We start from the raw sequence: 14442 nt of genomic DNA, 5'->3' as shown, positions 1-14442 counted from the left end.
TATGAGGGATCTCAGCTTCTTACTGAGGCTGGTAAGAGAGTTTTTTGCATCCTGGGATTTTCCTCTTTTCTGCAACAGTTTCTTCCTTTTGTTGTAAAGTTTGTTTATGGCAGGGGACCACCAGATTGGCTTCCTTTTTCGGAGGAGATCATCTTGGTTTTATTTGGGATGGCACAATTCATGCATGGATGGATGTGCTTGTACAGTGCCTTAGTGTAGGATTCAGCAGTTGAACTTTCAGTTCCTGTCTGCATGGGTGTCATGAAGTTTGTTACTTCTGACTTGAGTATCATAAAGTTGGCTTTGGAAAAGTTTTTTATGGAAGTTTCCTTACTGGGGGGTGGGGGAGGGATGTGGATGTCAAGGATGATTAGCTTATGGTCAGACCTGACCAACTAGGGGGTGACCATAGGTTCACATATATGTTTTCTCACATACTGAAATTTAATGGAATGCAGGTCGCTAAATGTATATAACCCTGGAACTACCCGATGCTGGCTGTTAGAGAAGTAGAAGTGAGACAACCAGGTCAGAAGCAGCATTAATTACTGAAACAGCTGCACCTAATGGCAACAGGTTTTTATGTACAGTTAGTGACATGCAATCCAGGAAACCGTGCAGGAGATTAACCTACTTGTCCAGGTGTTGCAGAGCGCTGTCTAGTAAGTGAGTAAAGAGAATCCATCTGCACCAATGGCATTCTTCTGAAAGCGGCTTTCGGGGGTAATGGAGCTTGTATATTTCCTCACTTTTTTGTGTGACCAAGGAACTGGTTTATACAAGTCTGAAGATACATAGTGAGGCACAGGGAAAATATACTTTTAGGTTCTCTGTAAGTGGCTTTCAGCGATTTAATTTTGTGAGATCATCACTTGCTAAAATTTCCTTTGGCAAGCTGACATGAATCCATTCTGACTACATTGTGGTGGTAAGAAGAGCATTCTTAGAAAGCATTAAAGGCTGAAACGTTGCTAATTTCTTGAACTTTAACTATAGTTTTACTTGGGAATGAGATCTATTCCTACCTTGTATTAAGGATCCCTAAATATCTGGAAATTTTAACAAAAGAGATGGGTTATATATTGCAATATGGCCTAAATATTTGGAGACGTTTTTGAAAAAGAAGAGGTCATATACAACATGTGTTATGAGTTTTATTACATAGACAAGGTTTAGAACATCTTTTCATTGCTGCACCTTCATTCAATGACTGTTCAGCTGCAAACATTTAACTCTTAATAGTATTATGATTAATAGCAGCTTGTATAGTCATGGTCTGTCTTGTAGGATAACAGATGAGTATATTGCAGCTTACATTAAGGGTGTAATGCTCTTAAAAGAACCCTGCAGATGAAGTGCTCAGGATCTCTCACACTTGCAAAAGGTGCCTGAGAAGGTGGACCTGACCCACCAACCTTTTGGTGCGTAAGCTGTTTCCCACCTCCTCTCTTTGCAACATATTGACTGCTAATGCTTCACAGCATTTGCCTGGAACACACAACTTAAGGCCTTTGGTCCAGTCAAAGTGCCTCATTGCTTACTGACATTCTGGAGATGACAGGAGTTCTACTTTCTCTGTAGGTTTCATCACACTTCCTAGTGGATCATATTTATATCCCATCTGCAGCCCTCCCTAGTGAAAAGAAGTCAGGAATTTCGGCAGTCTGTTCTGGAATATCATAAATAAAAGTGCACCTCTAATCACTGTTGGGAGTATACATGAAGTTGTAAGTGTCAGTGCAGAGAAGACTCTCTCCCTGGAAATTTATTTGAGACCTGACTTCATTAATGGCATTACTAGTGGTAGGCTTCCCCATTGGATTGGTATAATGGTTAAGGTGTTTTTCTCAGAAACACAAGACACAGGATTTGGTTCTCACATTTGGAAGGAAAATTAGCTGAGCTTAAAATGGTCCACTAGGCCAACTAGCCTAGTATGTACCAGTGAACCCATGAATTAAAGTGTAGGACCAGTCACATATATCATTTCTTGCACATCTAGGCTTATAGGGGCCCTAGTGGTTGTTAGCCTAGTGTACACCTAAGTCTTGCAGTCTTCACTTGTTTCCTTGCTGTGAGGCAGCTGCTAGTAATAATGCCTAAAGGGTATATCATTTTATGGAGTCTGGCCATGGTGTAGTGGTACCTGTATTATAAAATTCATTTTTGATGATGAAACCTAAAAGACTAGTAGTAGTAGAGCCATTCATAAATAAAGATTGATTATCTTGGTATACTGCTGTGATCTTCACTGAAACAGAGCTGTCGATGGCGGATATAACCGATTTGCCTCACTTAACACTATTTCCCCTCATAATTGTGAAGCTGCAGCTGTTACTGAACAGTCAGTTTATTTCCTCTTTACTCACTGTATTTTATATTTATTTTACTTTATCAAATACTATAGTTACTAGACTCATGCTGGACCTTTGGTTGTATTCAAATGCAGCTGGTCTGATCTTTCTGTCTGATGTGCCTGGATTCCTACTGATTTTTTTCCAATTTTATCTACACACTGGATTAGGGATAATTTGATTTAGACTGTTGGCTGTATTTGTACAAGGATTGAAGGTGCATTGATTGTGTTTCCACAAGGACTTGAAGGTGCATTGATTGTGTTTCCACAAGGACTGAAGATGCATTGATTGTGTTTCCACAAGGACTGAAGGTGTATTGATTGTGTTTCCGCAAGGACTAAAGGTGCATTTTCCACAAGGACTGAAGGTGCACTGATTGTGTTTGCACAAGAACTGAAGGTGCATTGATTGTGTTTCCACAAGGACTGAAGTTGCATTGATTGTGTTTCCACAAGGACCGAAGGTGCATTGATTGTGTTTCCGCAAGGACTGAAGGTGCATTTTCCACAAGGACTGAAGGTGCACTGATTGTGTTTGCACAAGAACTGAAGGTGCATTGATTGTGTTTCCAAAAGGACTGAAGTTGCATTGATTGTGTTTCCACAAGGACCGAAGGTGCATTGATTGTGTTTCCACAAGGCTTGAAGGTGCATTCATTGTGTTTCCACAAGGACTGAAGGTGCATTAATTGTGTTTCCACAAGGACTGAAGGTGCATTGATTGTGTTTCCCCAAGGATTGAAGATGTACTGATTGTGTTTCCACAAGGACTGAAGGTGTATTGACTGTGTTTCCGCAAGGACTGAAGGTGCATTTTCCAAAAGGACTGAAGGTGCACTGATTGTGTTTGCACAAGAACTGAAGGTGCATTGATTGTGTTTCCACAAGGACTGAAGGTGCATTGATTGTGTTTCTACAAGGACTGAAGGTGCATTGATTGTGTTTCCACAAGGCTTGAAGGTGCATTAATTGTGTTTCCACAAGGACTGAAGGTGCATTAATTGTGTTTCCACAAGGACTGAAGGTGCACTGTTTGTGGACTGCATCTCCCCGTTTCTCTCTCCAGTACTTGGTCTGTGCTTCAGTTTGCTTGAGGCTTTGCCACATGGACTAACACTAAGCAGGTTTGCCTGTTGCAGGTGTTGGTGTTTCTTGGTCCTGCTCTGTGTACTGGTTTCTTCAGTTTCCATTTATACAAGGGTCCAAAGCAGACTGATTATAAACTGATTGGGGACTGCTTGTGCTTGTTTCTATCATTAGTTTTAGCTTGACATTCACTGGCCATTTTCTCCACTGTTCCTGCTCTAGGTGTTGTGAATACTCCTTGGATTGTAACTTGTTTTCCTACCCTTGGATGTACCTGATTTGCTACTGATATTGTCGTACACAATGCTGTCTTACACAGTGTTTAATGGATTGTTCCTTCTCTACATCTACATATTTTGCTTCGTATCCAGATATTCTTGCATTACTTCCAATGAATATTTTTATTTCTCACTGTCCTGTTTTTTTTCTTTGTTTCTTACTTGCTTTATTAGCTTTGTGTACTTTGACCTACTCTGTTCACTTTTCATTCTTTCTTTATTTTTGTCTAGGATTCTAGGGGGTAAAATCACTATTCCTTTCTGTCGTAGACATACTTTGTTGTTCCTTCATCCATAGTTTGCGAACTACTGTCTCTCAGTTATACAGATGCCTGCATACTTTATCTGCACTTTATGTGGACATATGGATGGTAATGACTGTCCGTCTCCCAGCATGCATCCTGTTGCTGTCTCAAGCTGTGCAGCTCCCCAAACAACGACCTCATTCTTCCCGTCTGGTTTTAACGTGTTCGTAAGCAGCAGGTGACTGATAACCTGTCCTTCTGTGGCCTGTATAGGTCACTGTGCTCAAATCTGAGGTTCGTCTGCAACGTACTTGGGATTATCTTCCACCTGTTGCATAATATTGACCTTAATTTTACAGCAGAGGCCTGGTCTTAGACATAAGAAAAGTCTTATATACCATGAAATCGTCAAGTTTCCCTAATAAACAAACACATTCAAAAACTGAGAAAACTAATAACCTCATGCATATCAAAACTAGCCCTAAGTGGAGACATCCATCCCAACCCTGGTCCTACCATCTCCAACCCCACTCCTCATAATCAGACTGGAAACCACAACTTCTCCCAAATCACAGCCAATAGAAAGCCAAATGACTTCCTTCTACTAAGCCTAAATATTAGAAGTATATCCAGCAAAGTCCATGAACTCCATACCACCATAGACTTGTACTCCCCAGATATAGTCATCTTGACAGAAACCTGGCTAAAACCTCACATTACCATTGAACAAATCCTCCCTACCGGTTACGGCATACTAAGAGTAGACCGGCTAAACAAGAAATGAGGCAGGATAGCTATAATATTTAAACAGCATCTAAACATCCAGATCTTAAAATCATCAGCTCCACAAATAGGCAATGAAGAAATAATATATACCAACCTCAAAATAAACCAAAATAAAACCATCAACATAATTGGATGCTATTTCCCACCTGGAAACATCCCTCTACTAGAAAACCTCCTCAGCTGGTCTACCCACCATCTCCCCCAAGAAACTATAATTTTAGGTGATTTCAATATTGACTGGCAACCATCCAACCCATCATGTAAACCTTCATGGCTTCACCCAACTAGTCCAGTCACCAACCAGGATAAATAAAAACTCCAACAAGCACACTGCCCTGGATTGTTTACTAGTCAGCAAAAGCCCCCAGTCATATATAACAGGCTGCTTATCAGATAGCCTCAGTGATCACTCCCCAACATTCCTACTCAGAAAATACCTGTACCAAGCTAAACCTGTCATCTACCATCAAATACGTAAAAAACTAAACTTTAACCCACTTACGTTCATCTCATCCCTCAAAGAATGTAACTGGAATCCTCTAAAGTACCTCAGTCTTGATGACGCAGTTGATTTTTTTAATACTACCTTCCTGAGCATCCTTAACTACCATGCCCCCATAAGACTTTCCAGAACCAAAGCACAACCCTCCCCATGGCTACAGAAAACCACTAAGTCAGAAATGAAAAACAGGGATAAAGCCTGGGAGCACTGGTGCAATACCAAAACCCCCTCAACTAGACAGAAATTCCTAGAATTACGCAGTAGAGTCAAAAAGCTAATAAAACAGGACACATTCCAATACTACCAGTCTGCCCTAGACTCCTGCCAACACAACCCCAAACAATTCTAGTCCTCCATAAACTCCATCCTCCAATCAGGTAAAGTCAGTACCCCTCCTCCTAGCATCCCTCACTCCTCCAAAAATATTGCTACCTCATTCAACACACACTTCACACAAACCATACTATCACTAGCTAGACAACACAACCCCCCTCCCCTCCAGCCCACACCTTCAACTAGTAATCTCCCCACTGCCTTCTCTTTTCTCCTGTACCTACCTCCAACATAAAAAACTCTTAACTAAACTTATGCCCACCAAATTAAGAGCAGACAAACTCCCAAGTGAGTACCTACAAATCGCAGCTGATGCTCTGGCCTACCCAGTATCCATCTTGATTAACAGATGTCTGTCAGAAAGTTTTGTTCCTACACTATGGAAAGTATCACATATAATTCCCCTCCACAAAGGCGGCCCCTCCACAGAACTAACCAATTACCGCCCCATAGCTATTCTCTCTCCACTCTCCAAAATACTAGAGAGATGCATTCACTCTCAGATCTCAGACTACCTCCTTATTAACAGCCTCCTTTCCGATACTCAACATGGTTTCCGTCCAAACCATAGCACCACCACTGCCTTACTCTCCTTTACTAACACTATCCTTTAGCATAAAAACAATGGCTATCTCTCCTCTGCTACTTTCCTAGGCCTGTCTAAAGCATTTGACATGGTCCCACACAAACAATTCATCTCTGTCCTCAATAACCAATCAGTCACCAACTGGTTTCAGAGTTACCTGTCTGACAGACAACAATCCGTTGTATGGCAGAATGAAATATCTCCCCAACTACCTGTCTCTATAGGAGTTCCCCAAGGTTCCATCCTTGGACCTCTATTCTTCTCTATTTTCACCAATAATCTAGCCTCTGCCACCAAACATGGCACACTCATACAATGCGCAGATGACTCAACCATCATCTGCTCAGCCCATTCCCTACCCAAACTGCAAAAAATCACACAGGAAGCCTTTTCCTCTGTTGAAACTTGGTTATCCGATGTCCAATTAATACTCAACCCAAACAAAACTAAACTACTTATCTTCCAACCCACCAAACATACTCAAAACAACTCTCACTTTAACATCACAGCAAAAGACAACACCACTATACACCCAACAGAATACAGAGAATACACCAAATTGCTAGGAGTGGAAATAGACAATAAACTAAAATTTGACATTCACATATCCATGACCATAAAAAAAGTCCACAAAAAACTAGGAGCGTTATACAGAAATAAGCAACTTCTCACCAAAGCAGCAAAGATTTCAGTAGCAAATTCCCACCTTATCTCCACCCTACTTTATGCCTCTCCAATATATACCAACCTAAGGTAATGTGATCTAAACAAGCTAGAGACCTGCTACAACAAAATTGCCAAATTCACCACAGGGGCATCTTACCATAGTCACCACTGTCTCTCACTTGCTGAACTGGGCTGGCTTGAACTCCCTGACCTCCTTCAATGGTATCAAGTCACACTCGCCCACAAACTAGTAAACCATCCACTAAATGTCCCATCCCTCCAGAATCTACTCCAACCTTATCACACCACCAGACCACTAAGATCCAGCAACAAAAATCACTTGCGGGTCACTAAAGCCAATAACTCTGCTGGTGAAGCACTATTCTCGTGCGTCATAGCCAAGTCATGGAACTCCCTCCCACCCACAATTACCTCCGTACCATCATGCACCCACTTCAAAACTTTACTAAAAGTGCACCTAAAAACATGCTGGCTATGCCCTTGCAACTCCCTCTCTAATATCACCCACCCCATCCACCGACTACCTTTCGTTCCACCCCACTAACTACCTTGATTATAGCAAGCTCAGATGCTTATAAGCCTAGTACTTATTATACAGCAGGAACTTCTTATTGTAACATTTGTTAATGTCTGTTATGTACTTCGCAGATGATAAAGATTCTAGTTGTCTACTGAAGTACTATGTTCTTCATCTGTAACTATTTTTGTAATTGTTAATTGCTATGTTAATCAAATTGTTAATTGCTATGTAAATCCAATGTGGCTACTGTCTGTATATTTTAACTGTGGAGCTTTTCTCCCCGGGCCTCCGCTGAAAATGGACCTACGTCCAGTCGGACATTCCCGGTCAACAAATGTAAATAAATAAATAAAATGAGATAATGCATAACGGTGGTCCCTACTTTACAGCTGAAATTCAGTCTAGGGTCTATGTAATGCATCGCTCTTGCATTTTTATAACGTCTTGGCTCAATACTTATTCTTAATTGGTGGTGTAGTATTCATTAGTTTTGTATTTCATCTTATTCAGTGCATTCATTTACTTGAGCAGTACTAGTGTTTTTTTATCATTTTTATTTATTTATTTGATTTTTTATTTGTTTGACATTTGTTAACTGGGTTGTTCCAGCTGAGCCAGAGGCCCATTTTCAGTGGAGACCCAAGGTAAAAAGCTCCAGTGATTAATGTTCATAAAAACATACAGATTTATAAGAAATAATACTTTCAGAGTTTTAACATAATAATTCATAGTGAAAAACATGTATTAAGGAAGTTACAGTAGTATAATTCTATGCAGAAACTAAAAGTAGTTTTTTTATGTATCATCCAAGAAAAAAAATAAAGATTTTATACTTACAATAAAAAAGACATTTTTAGAATAGTAAGTGGTAGATGTTTGCAGTACTTGTGAATAAAGTGACATTTAGGTAGTTCTCGATAGATATTTACAAGTAAGTCAAAGTAAGTATTAGTAAGGGGTGAAGAGAGATTGAAGTTAATGTAGATGAGAGAAATAGTGCAGAATGATATAAGTTATTGCATGTAATAAGATAGAAAATAACTACAAAGTAGAGATCGGATACTGTGCAGGAGTAGTATAGGGAGAAGTTACTGGAGAAAAGAAAAAAATCTCACAAAAAGAAATGGATAATGGTCAGTGTAGTGAATTAGTATATGAGATACATATAGTATAAAGAGAGGTAATGTGATACAAGTAGATTTTTTTCATGTATTTAATTTTTTTTATTATTTATTGTTGTTGTTGTCTTTCGGCTTTTCTCGGTTAGGGGTCGCCACAACGGAACTCCGGTCCACTAAAAATTGGCAGTAGATTTTCACGAACACTGAGGTGCCAGCTCGACGTTCAACCTTCAACGAAGGCACGCCCATTTACGCATGTCTTTCGAATGCCCACCCAACCGCGGGGAAGACATGCAGACTCCACACAGAAGGCACTCCCCGCATTCCAGCCGAGAATCGAATGGGAGAACCTCTTGCTGTGAGGCAACAACGCTAACTGCTGCGCCACCACGGATTTTATTATTTATTACTTCTATTTTATTAATTTTTATTGCATGCTTTGTGTCCTAGATGTGTTTTTGTGATATTGTTAATAGTACTTTTGAGTTAAAGTATCTAAAAAATTTAGGTTGGTGATTCTACATAAGAATTCCTTTACATGTGTTGCATGTTTGTTTTCTTTTATTTTTTCTGTGAAAAATGCTGCCTTGTATGTCCATAAGCCATCTGCTTTTCATCTTCCTGCCTTCTTGTTCTTATTCATTTCTGTTGTGAAACAAGTACTCGCGTGGACTACCGTTTCTCTTGCTTCACTCGTGTCCTCCTCTGCCTACTAGTTTCATGAAACCATTATTGCTCTTTGGTTACAGTAAAGAATTTTTACAATTTTTGCTGCTCTCTCGTTTTCGCTATTTCTTTACTTCCTTGCAGAAATAGTGTCACATTTATAAACAAGGAAGTTTTTTATGTTAATGATGTACCACCACTTTTTGTGCACTTCTGTATCCTAGCAAAATTTCTTGCTGGTTTCTGACACTGTTATCTTACATGTAGGTAATTTAATGTGACTGCCGCAGTCCAGGTAGGTCATTTAATGTGACTGCCGCAGTCCTGGTAGGTCATTTAATGTGACTGCCGCAGTCCAGGTAGGTCATTTAATGTGACTGCCGCAGTCCACGTAGGTCATTTAATGTGACTGCCCCAGTCCAGGTAGGTAATTTAATATGACTGCTGCAGTCCAGGTAGGTCATTTAATGTGACTGCTGCAGTCCAGGTAGGTCATTTAATATGACTGCTGCAGTCCAGGCAGGTCATTTAATGTGACTGCCGCAGTCCATGTAGGTTATTTAATGTGACTGCCGCAGTCCAGGTAGGTCATTTAATATGACTGCCGCAGTCCAGGTAGGTCATTTAATGTGACTGCCGCAGTCCAGGTGGGTCATTTAATGTGACTGCCGCAGTCCAGGTAGGTCATTTAATGTGACTGCTGCAGTCCAGGTAGGTCATTTAATATGACTGCCGCAGTCCAGGTAGGTCATTTAATATGACTGCCGCAGTCCAGGTAGGTCATTTAGTGTGAATGCCGCAGTCCAGGCAGGTCATTTAATATGACTGATGCAGTCCATGTAGGTTATTTAATGTGACTAATGCAGTCCATGTAGGTTATTTAATGTGACTGCCGCAGTCCAGGTAGGTCATTTAATGTGACTGCCGCAGTCCAGGTAGGTCATTTAATGTGACTGCCGCAGTCCAAGTAGGTCATTTAATGTGACTTACGCAGTCCAGGTAGGTCATTTAATGTGACTGCCGCAGTCCAGGTAGGTCATTAAATGTGACTGCCGCAGTCTTATGCCCACTTTCTTTGTCTTTCCTACTTCTTCTCCTCTTGTGTACCAATTTCAGGTGTTACCATGCCGTTTTATTCATTTGCTGTCTTGTAGTTCGCTAATGTTTGAATAAACTCGTCTATTGTTCCATGGTATTGTTAAACCCAGCTTCACTATTCAAAGAACTTGTAGCATGAAGTTCTTGCAAGCTTTATTCAATCAAGTGCTCCACCATTTCCTACATTCACAAATTAATTTCTTCACCTTTGACTCCATAACTTTGCCTACAGCTGAAGAGAAATTTGAATGTTTGTTGGCTAACAGCCTTTATACTGTTCCCATAATTGTGAAAGGGAATTACACCCTCCTTTATTGAATTCCCAGGAATCTTTCTCTGCTGCAATCAGTTCTTAAAAATAATGTCTTTGGTTACATAATATTCCTGCCCGTATCTTTTTTTTTTTTACTGTGGAATACCCATCTTCTGTTATGTGCTGTAAAACTATTTGAGTATCTGTTAAGACTGTTTCACTGAAGTCCAAAGCTACGTTTAGCAGTTTTGTGAAACACTTATTATTGTCCTCTGTAGTACGTTTTCATTTCCCGTCACACCTTTTGTATATATTTTCATTTTCTAGCAAGTGGTTAATTTAAAATGTGATGAGAACAGCAATTTTGAGAAATGAACATTAACGGCAGGCAGCATTCAGAACTCATGGCTACCAAAATTCAAGCAGGAAATGTGTTAAGAGATTTCAAGTATGTGCCAATCAACTGAAGAAGATGCTAGAATGTGTATGGTGAGTAGCTGTAGTTTTAAAGTGAAAAGATGTCACTTTGGCACACTGAGTTGGCAAAGCTTGTATTTATATGTACAGAAATGTTAGACAGATGCTGTGTCATTTGTTTAAACGTGCAAATAAAATAGCTTATTGCATTGTACATAGTTGGTATCATAACCCTTATGTAAAGGGAAGCCGTAGTCTTTGTACCTAATGTTTCACTTCTGGTAAACTATCATTAACTGTTTACTCTTCTTTAAGTCTGTAGGGGGACACATTGCTATGAAAGCCCACGTCAGATGTCACTGCAGAGGGAACGTGTCAAGAACTTTACAGGGCAGGTGCCTTCTGCAGGACACAACATAATTCAGACTGAAAAGGAACTCTGTAACCAAATGGAATGTGACAGCTGCAAGCATGAACTAAAAATTCATCTGCCCGATTCTGAGGTGCAAAAATTATACACGTATGGTAATGGCAAGAAAAGTTATGCAGTCGCTGGTACCTCTGTAACATCCTGCCAAACTCAGGCAGGTGAGAGATCTATGACTGAGGTTCACACCCAAATCACTACAAATTCTAGAACAAATGAAGAAATTAAAGCAGAGAGCAAACAGAAGGAGAATCCCGAAATCCAACAGAAAGTCTTTAAAGGAATAAAACCATGCCAGTATGCAGGACATGACAAGTGCTCTACAGTGAAGGCCGTCTTTGCTGACCATGAGAAAATCCAAACCAGAGAGAAGTCACATGCAAGTCACAGTAGTTTGCGGAAGAGCAAGCCTGTGTTGCGTAATAAAAGACACACTGGGGAGAAGCCATATAAATGTACAATATGTGGCAAGAGTTTTAGTAAGAAAAGCCTACTCAGATATCACGAGAGGACACACACTGGGGAAAAGCCATATAAATGTGTAACATGTTCCAAGAGCTTTAGGAATAAGACCAGTCTTTCATGTCATGAAAAGATTCACACTGGGGTGAAGCCGTTTAAATGTGCTACATGTGAAAAAAGTTTTAGGCATAAGATCAGTCTCAGATATCATGAGAAAATTCACACTGGGGAGAAGCCATACAAGTGCACAACTTGTGACAGGAGTTTTAGACACAAGACCACTCTTGCATACCATGAAAGAATTCACACTGGGGTGAAGCCATATAAATGTGTCACATGTGACAAGAGTTTTATTAGCAAGAGTAACCTCAGATACCACAATAAAACCCACTCTGGGGAGAAAATATACAAGGGTACAAATTATGATAAGTTTAGAAAGAACAGCATCCCCCTGACTGCAGAGAGGCCATATAAATGCACAAGATGTGGTAAGGGTTTTACAAAGAAGAATTATCTAACATCCCATGAGAAAACTCACAATGTGGAAAAACCATATAAATGTGCAAAATGTGGCAAATGTTTTAGAAAGAAGTGTCAGCTCAGATACCATGAGAAAACACACACTGGGGAGAAGCCATTTAAGTGCGAAACATGTGGCAAGTGTTTTAGGCATAAGGTTAGTGTTACATACCATGAGAGAATCCACACTGGTGAAAAGCCATATAAATGTGGTACATGTGGCAAGGGTTTTATAAGCAAAAGTCATCTCACATCCCATTATACAACACATACTGGGGAGAAGCCATACAAATGTGCAACATGTGACAAGACATTTAGGAAGAAAAGGCAACTTACATACCATGAAAGAATCCACACCGGGGAAAAACCATATAAATGTGCAGAGTGTGGCAAGAGTTTTAGACATAAGAACAGTCTCACATACCATGAGATAACACATAATGAGGAGAAACCTTACAAATGTGCTGTATGTTCCAAGAGTTTTATGCATAAGAATAGCCTTGCATACCATGAAGGAACCCATACAGAGGAGAAACCATTTAAATGTGCTACATGTGGCAAGAGTTTTATGTGGAAGCACAAGTTAACGTGCCATGAGCAAAAGCACACTGGGGAGAAGCCATATAAATGTGCAACATGTGGCAGTAGTTTTAAAAACAAGAGCTACCTCACATACCACGAGAAGAAACACACATTGGAAAAACACTATAAATGCACAACTTGTGGTAAGAGTTTTAAAAACAAGAATTACCTAGCATGCCATGAGACAGTCCACACTGGGGTGAAGCCACATAAATGTGACATGTGTGACAAGAGTTTTATAAGCAAAGGTCACCTCACATACCATTATAAAACGCATACCGGGGAGAAGCCATATAAATGTGCAACATGCGATAAGAGTTTTGGTCATAAGACCAGTCTTACATACCATGAAAAAATTCACACAGGGATGAAACCCTATAAATGTGATGCATGTGAGAAGAGTTTTATAAGTAAGGGTCACCTCACATCTCATTATAAAACACACACTGGGGAGAAGCCATATAAATGTCCAACATGTGGCAAGAGCTTTAGAAAGAAGGGACACCTTGTATACCATGAGAGAGTCCATACTGGGGAGAAGCCATATAAGTGCACTGCATGTACTGCAAGTTTTAAAAAGAAGAACAGCCTTGCATACCATGAGCGAATCCACACTGGGTCCCCCGTCATTAGAAACTCAAAAGAAGCTCAAAAAAGGGAGAGGACTAAAGTAAAGCTGGTTTCATGAAAGTCAACTGTGCCCTGGCGTAGACAAGAGAACTGTTCTTGCCAATGCATTCAAACCATAAACACTTAAAGAAATAAAGTAGGTTAAAAAATAAAAAAAGATAGCTGGGTGCATAAGACCCAGGAAAAAAGTGCCCAATCCTGGTAAGCAGACTGGTGCGAGGACTGGAAAACATGACAGTGTAGAATCCTCAAGACACAGAAGCATTCATACAATGGGGCCAGGCCAGGAGGAGGATGGCCCCCTATTGTAGAAGGAAGCAGCAGTCCACAAAAATCACAAAAACTAATAGGCCAGAGAAGAGCCATAAAGATGATAGAGTGGACTATTGAGGATAATAAAGAAATGATGTATTGTTACTATTATGCAAGAAGCCCAGAATTTGCAGAAGTAAATAAAAAAGATTAAGAGAGAAATTAGAGGAAAGGAAAACTGTCAGAAGCTTCAAATAAAAAAAAACTGTGTTCATTAATACAACAGATTTATGAAAAAACATTCTATAGACTAAGAAATCTTGGTCTGTTTGGAAAAAGAAGCAACTGAGAAAGCACAAGAATATAAAGAGCTAAATCTAGAGACTTTTGAAAGGTATAAAAAAGAAACATGGACACGGGAAAGAAAGAGAGATCTGATCAGGTGCAATATTTATGCAAAGGAGAAAGCCAAACTAATCAATGCAAAACAGGGAGACACAAAGATATTTGAATAGAAATATACGCAAAGGCGTCTAGATATAGAAAATTTCACAAAATGTATCACAAAGAGAGAATGTGGAACAGAAGATTAATAAAGTAGGAATAAAAAAAAATAGAAGTTGAAGTTATGGGATA

General features: G+C 39.8%; 1 protein-coding gene across 1 annotated transcript in view; it reads left to right on the top strand.

The window, feature by feature from the left end:
* The window catches only part of LOC122815121 (zinc finger protein 708-like), a 111313-nt gene extending 97455 nt beyond the window's left edge, over window positions 1–13858 (top strand). Inside the window, exon 4 of the mRNA XM_044087372.1 lies at window positions 11250–13858. Within this exon, the coding sequence (XP_043943307.1) occupies window positions 11250–13612 (2363 nt within the window). The 3' untranslated portion in view covers window positions 13613–13858. The remainder of the gene's footprint in view (window positions 1–11249) is intronic.
* The last annotated feature ends 584 nt before the right edge of the window (window positions 13859–14442 follow it).

The sequence above is a fragment of the Protopterus annectens genome, chromosome 11.part0, assembly GCF_019279795.1.
Source record: "Protopterus annectens isolate FY-2018-M chromosome 11.part0, PAN1.0, whole genome shotgun sequence".
Classification (NCBI taxonomy): domain Eukaryota; kingdom Metazoa; phylum Chordata; order Ceratodontiformes; family Protopteridae; genus Protopterus; species Protopterus annectens.
The sequence above is the reverse complement of the archived record's forward strand: the minus strand, read 5'-3'. Positions and strand labels throughout refer to the sequence as shown.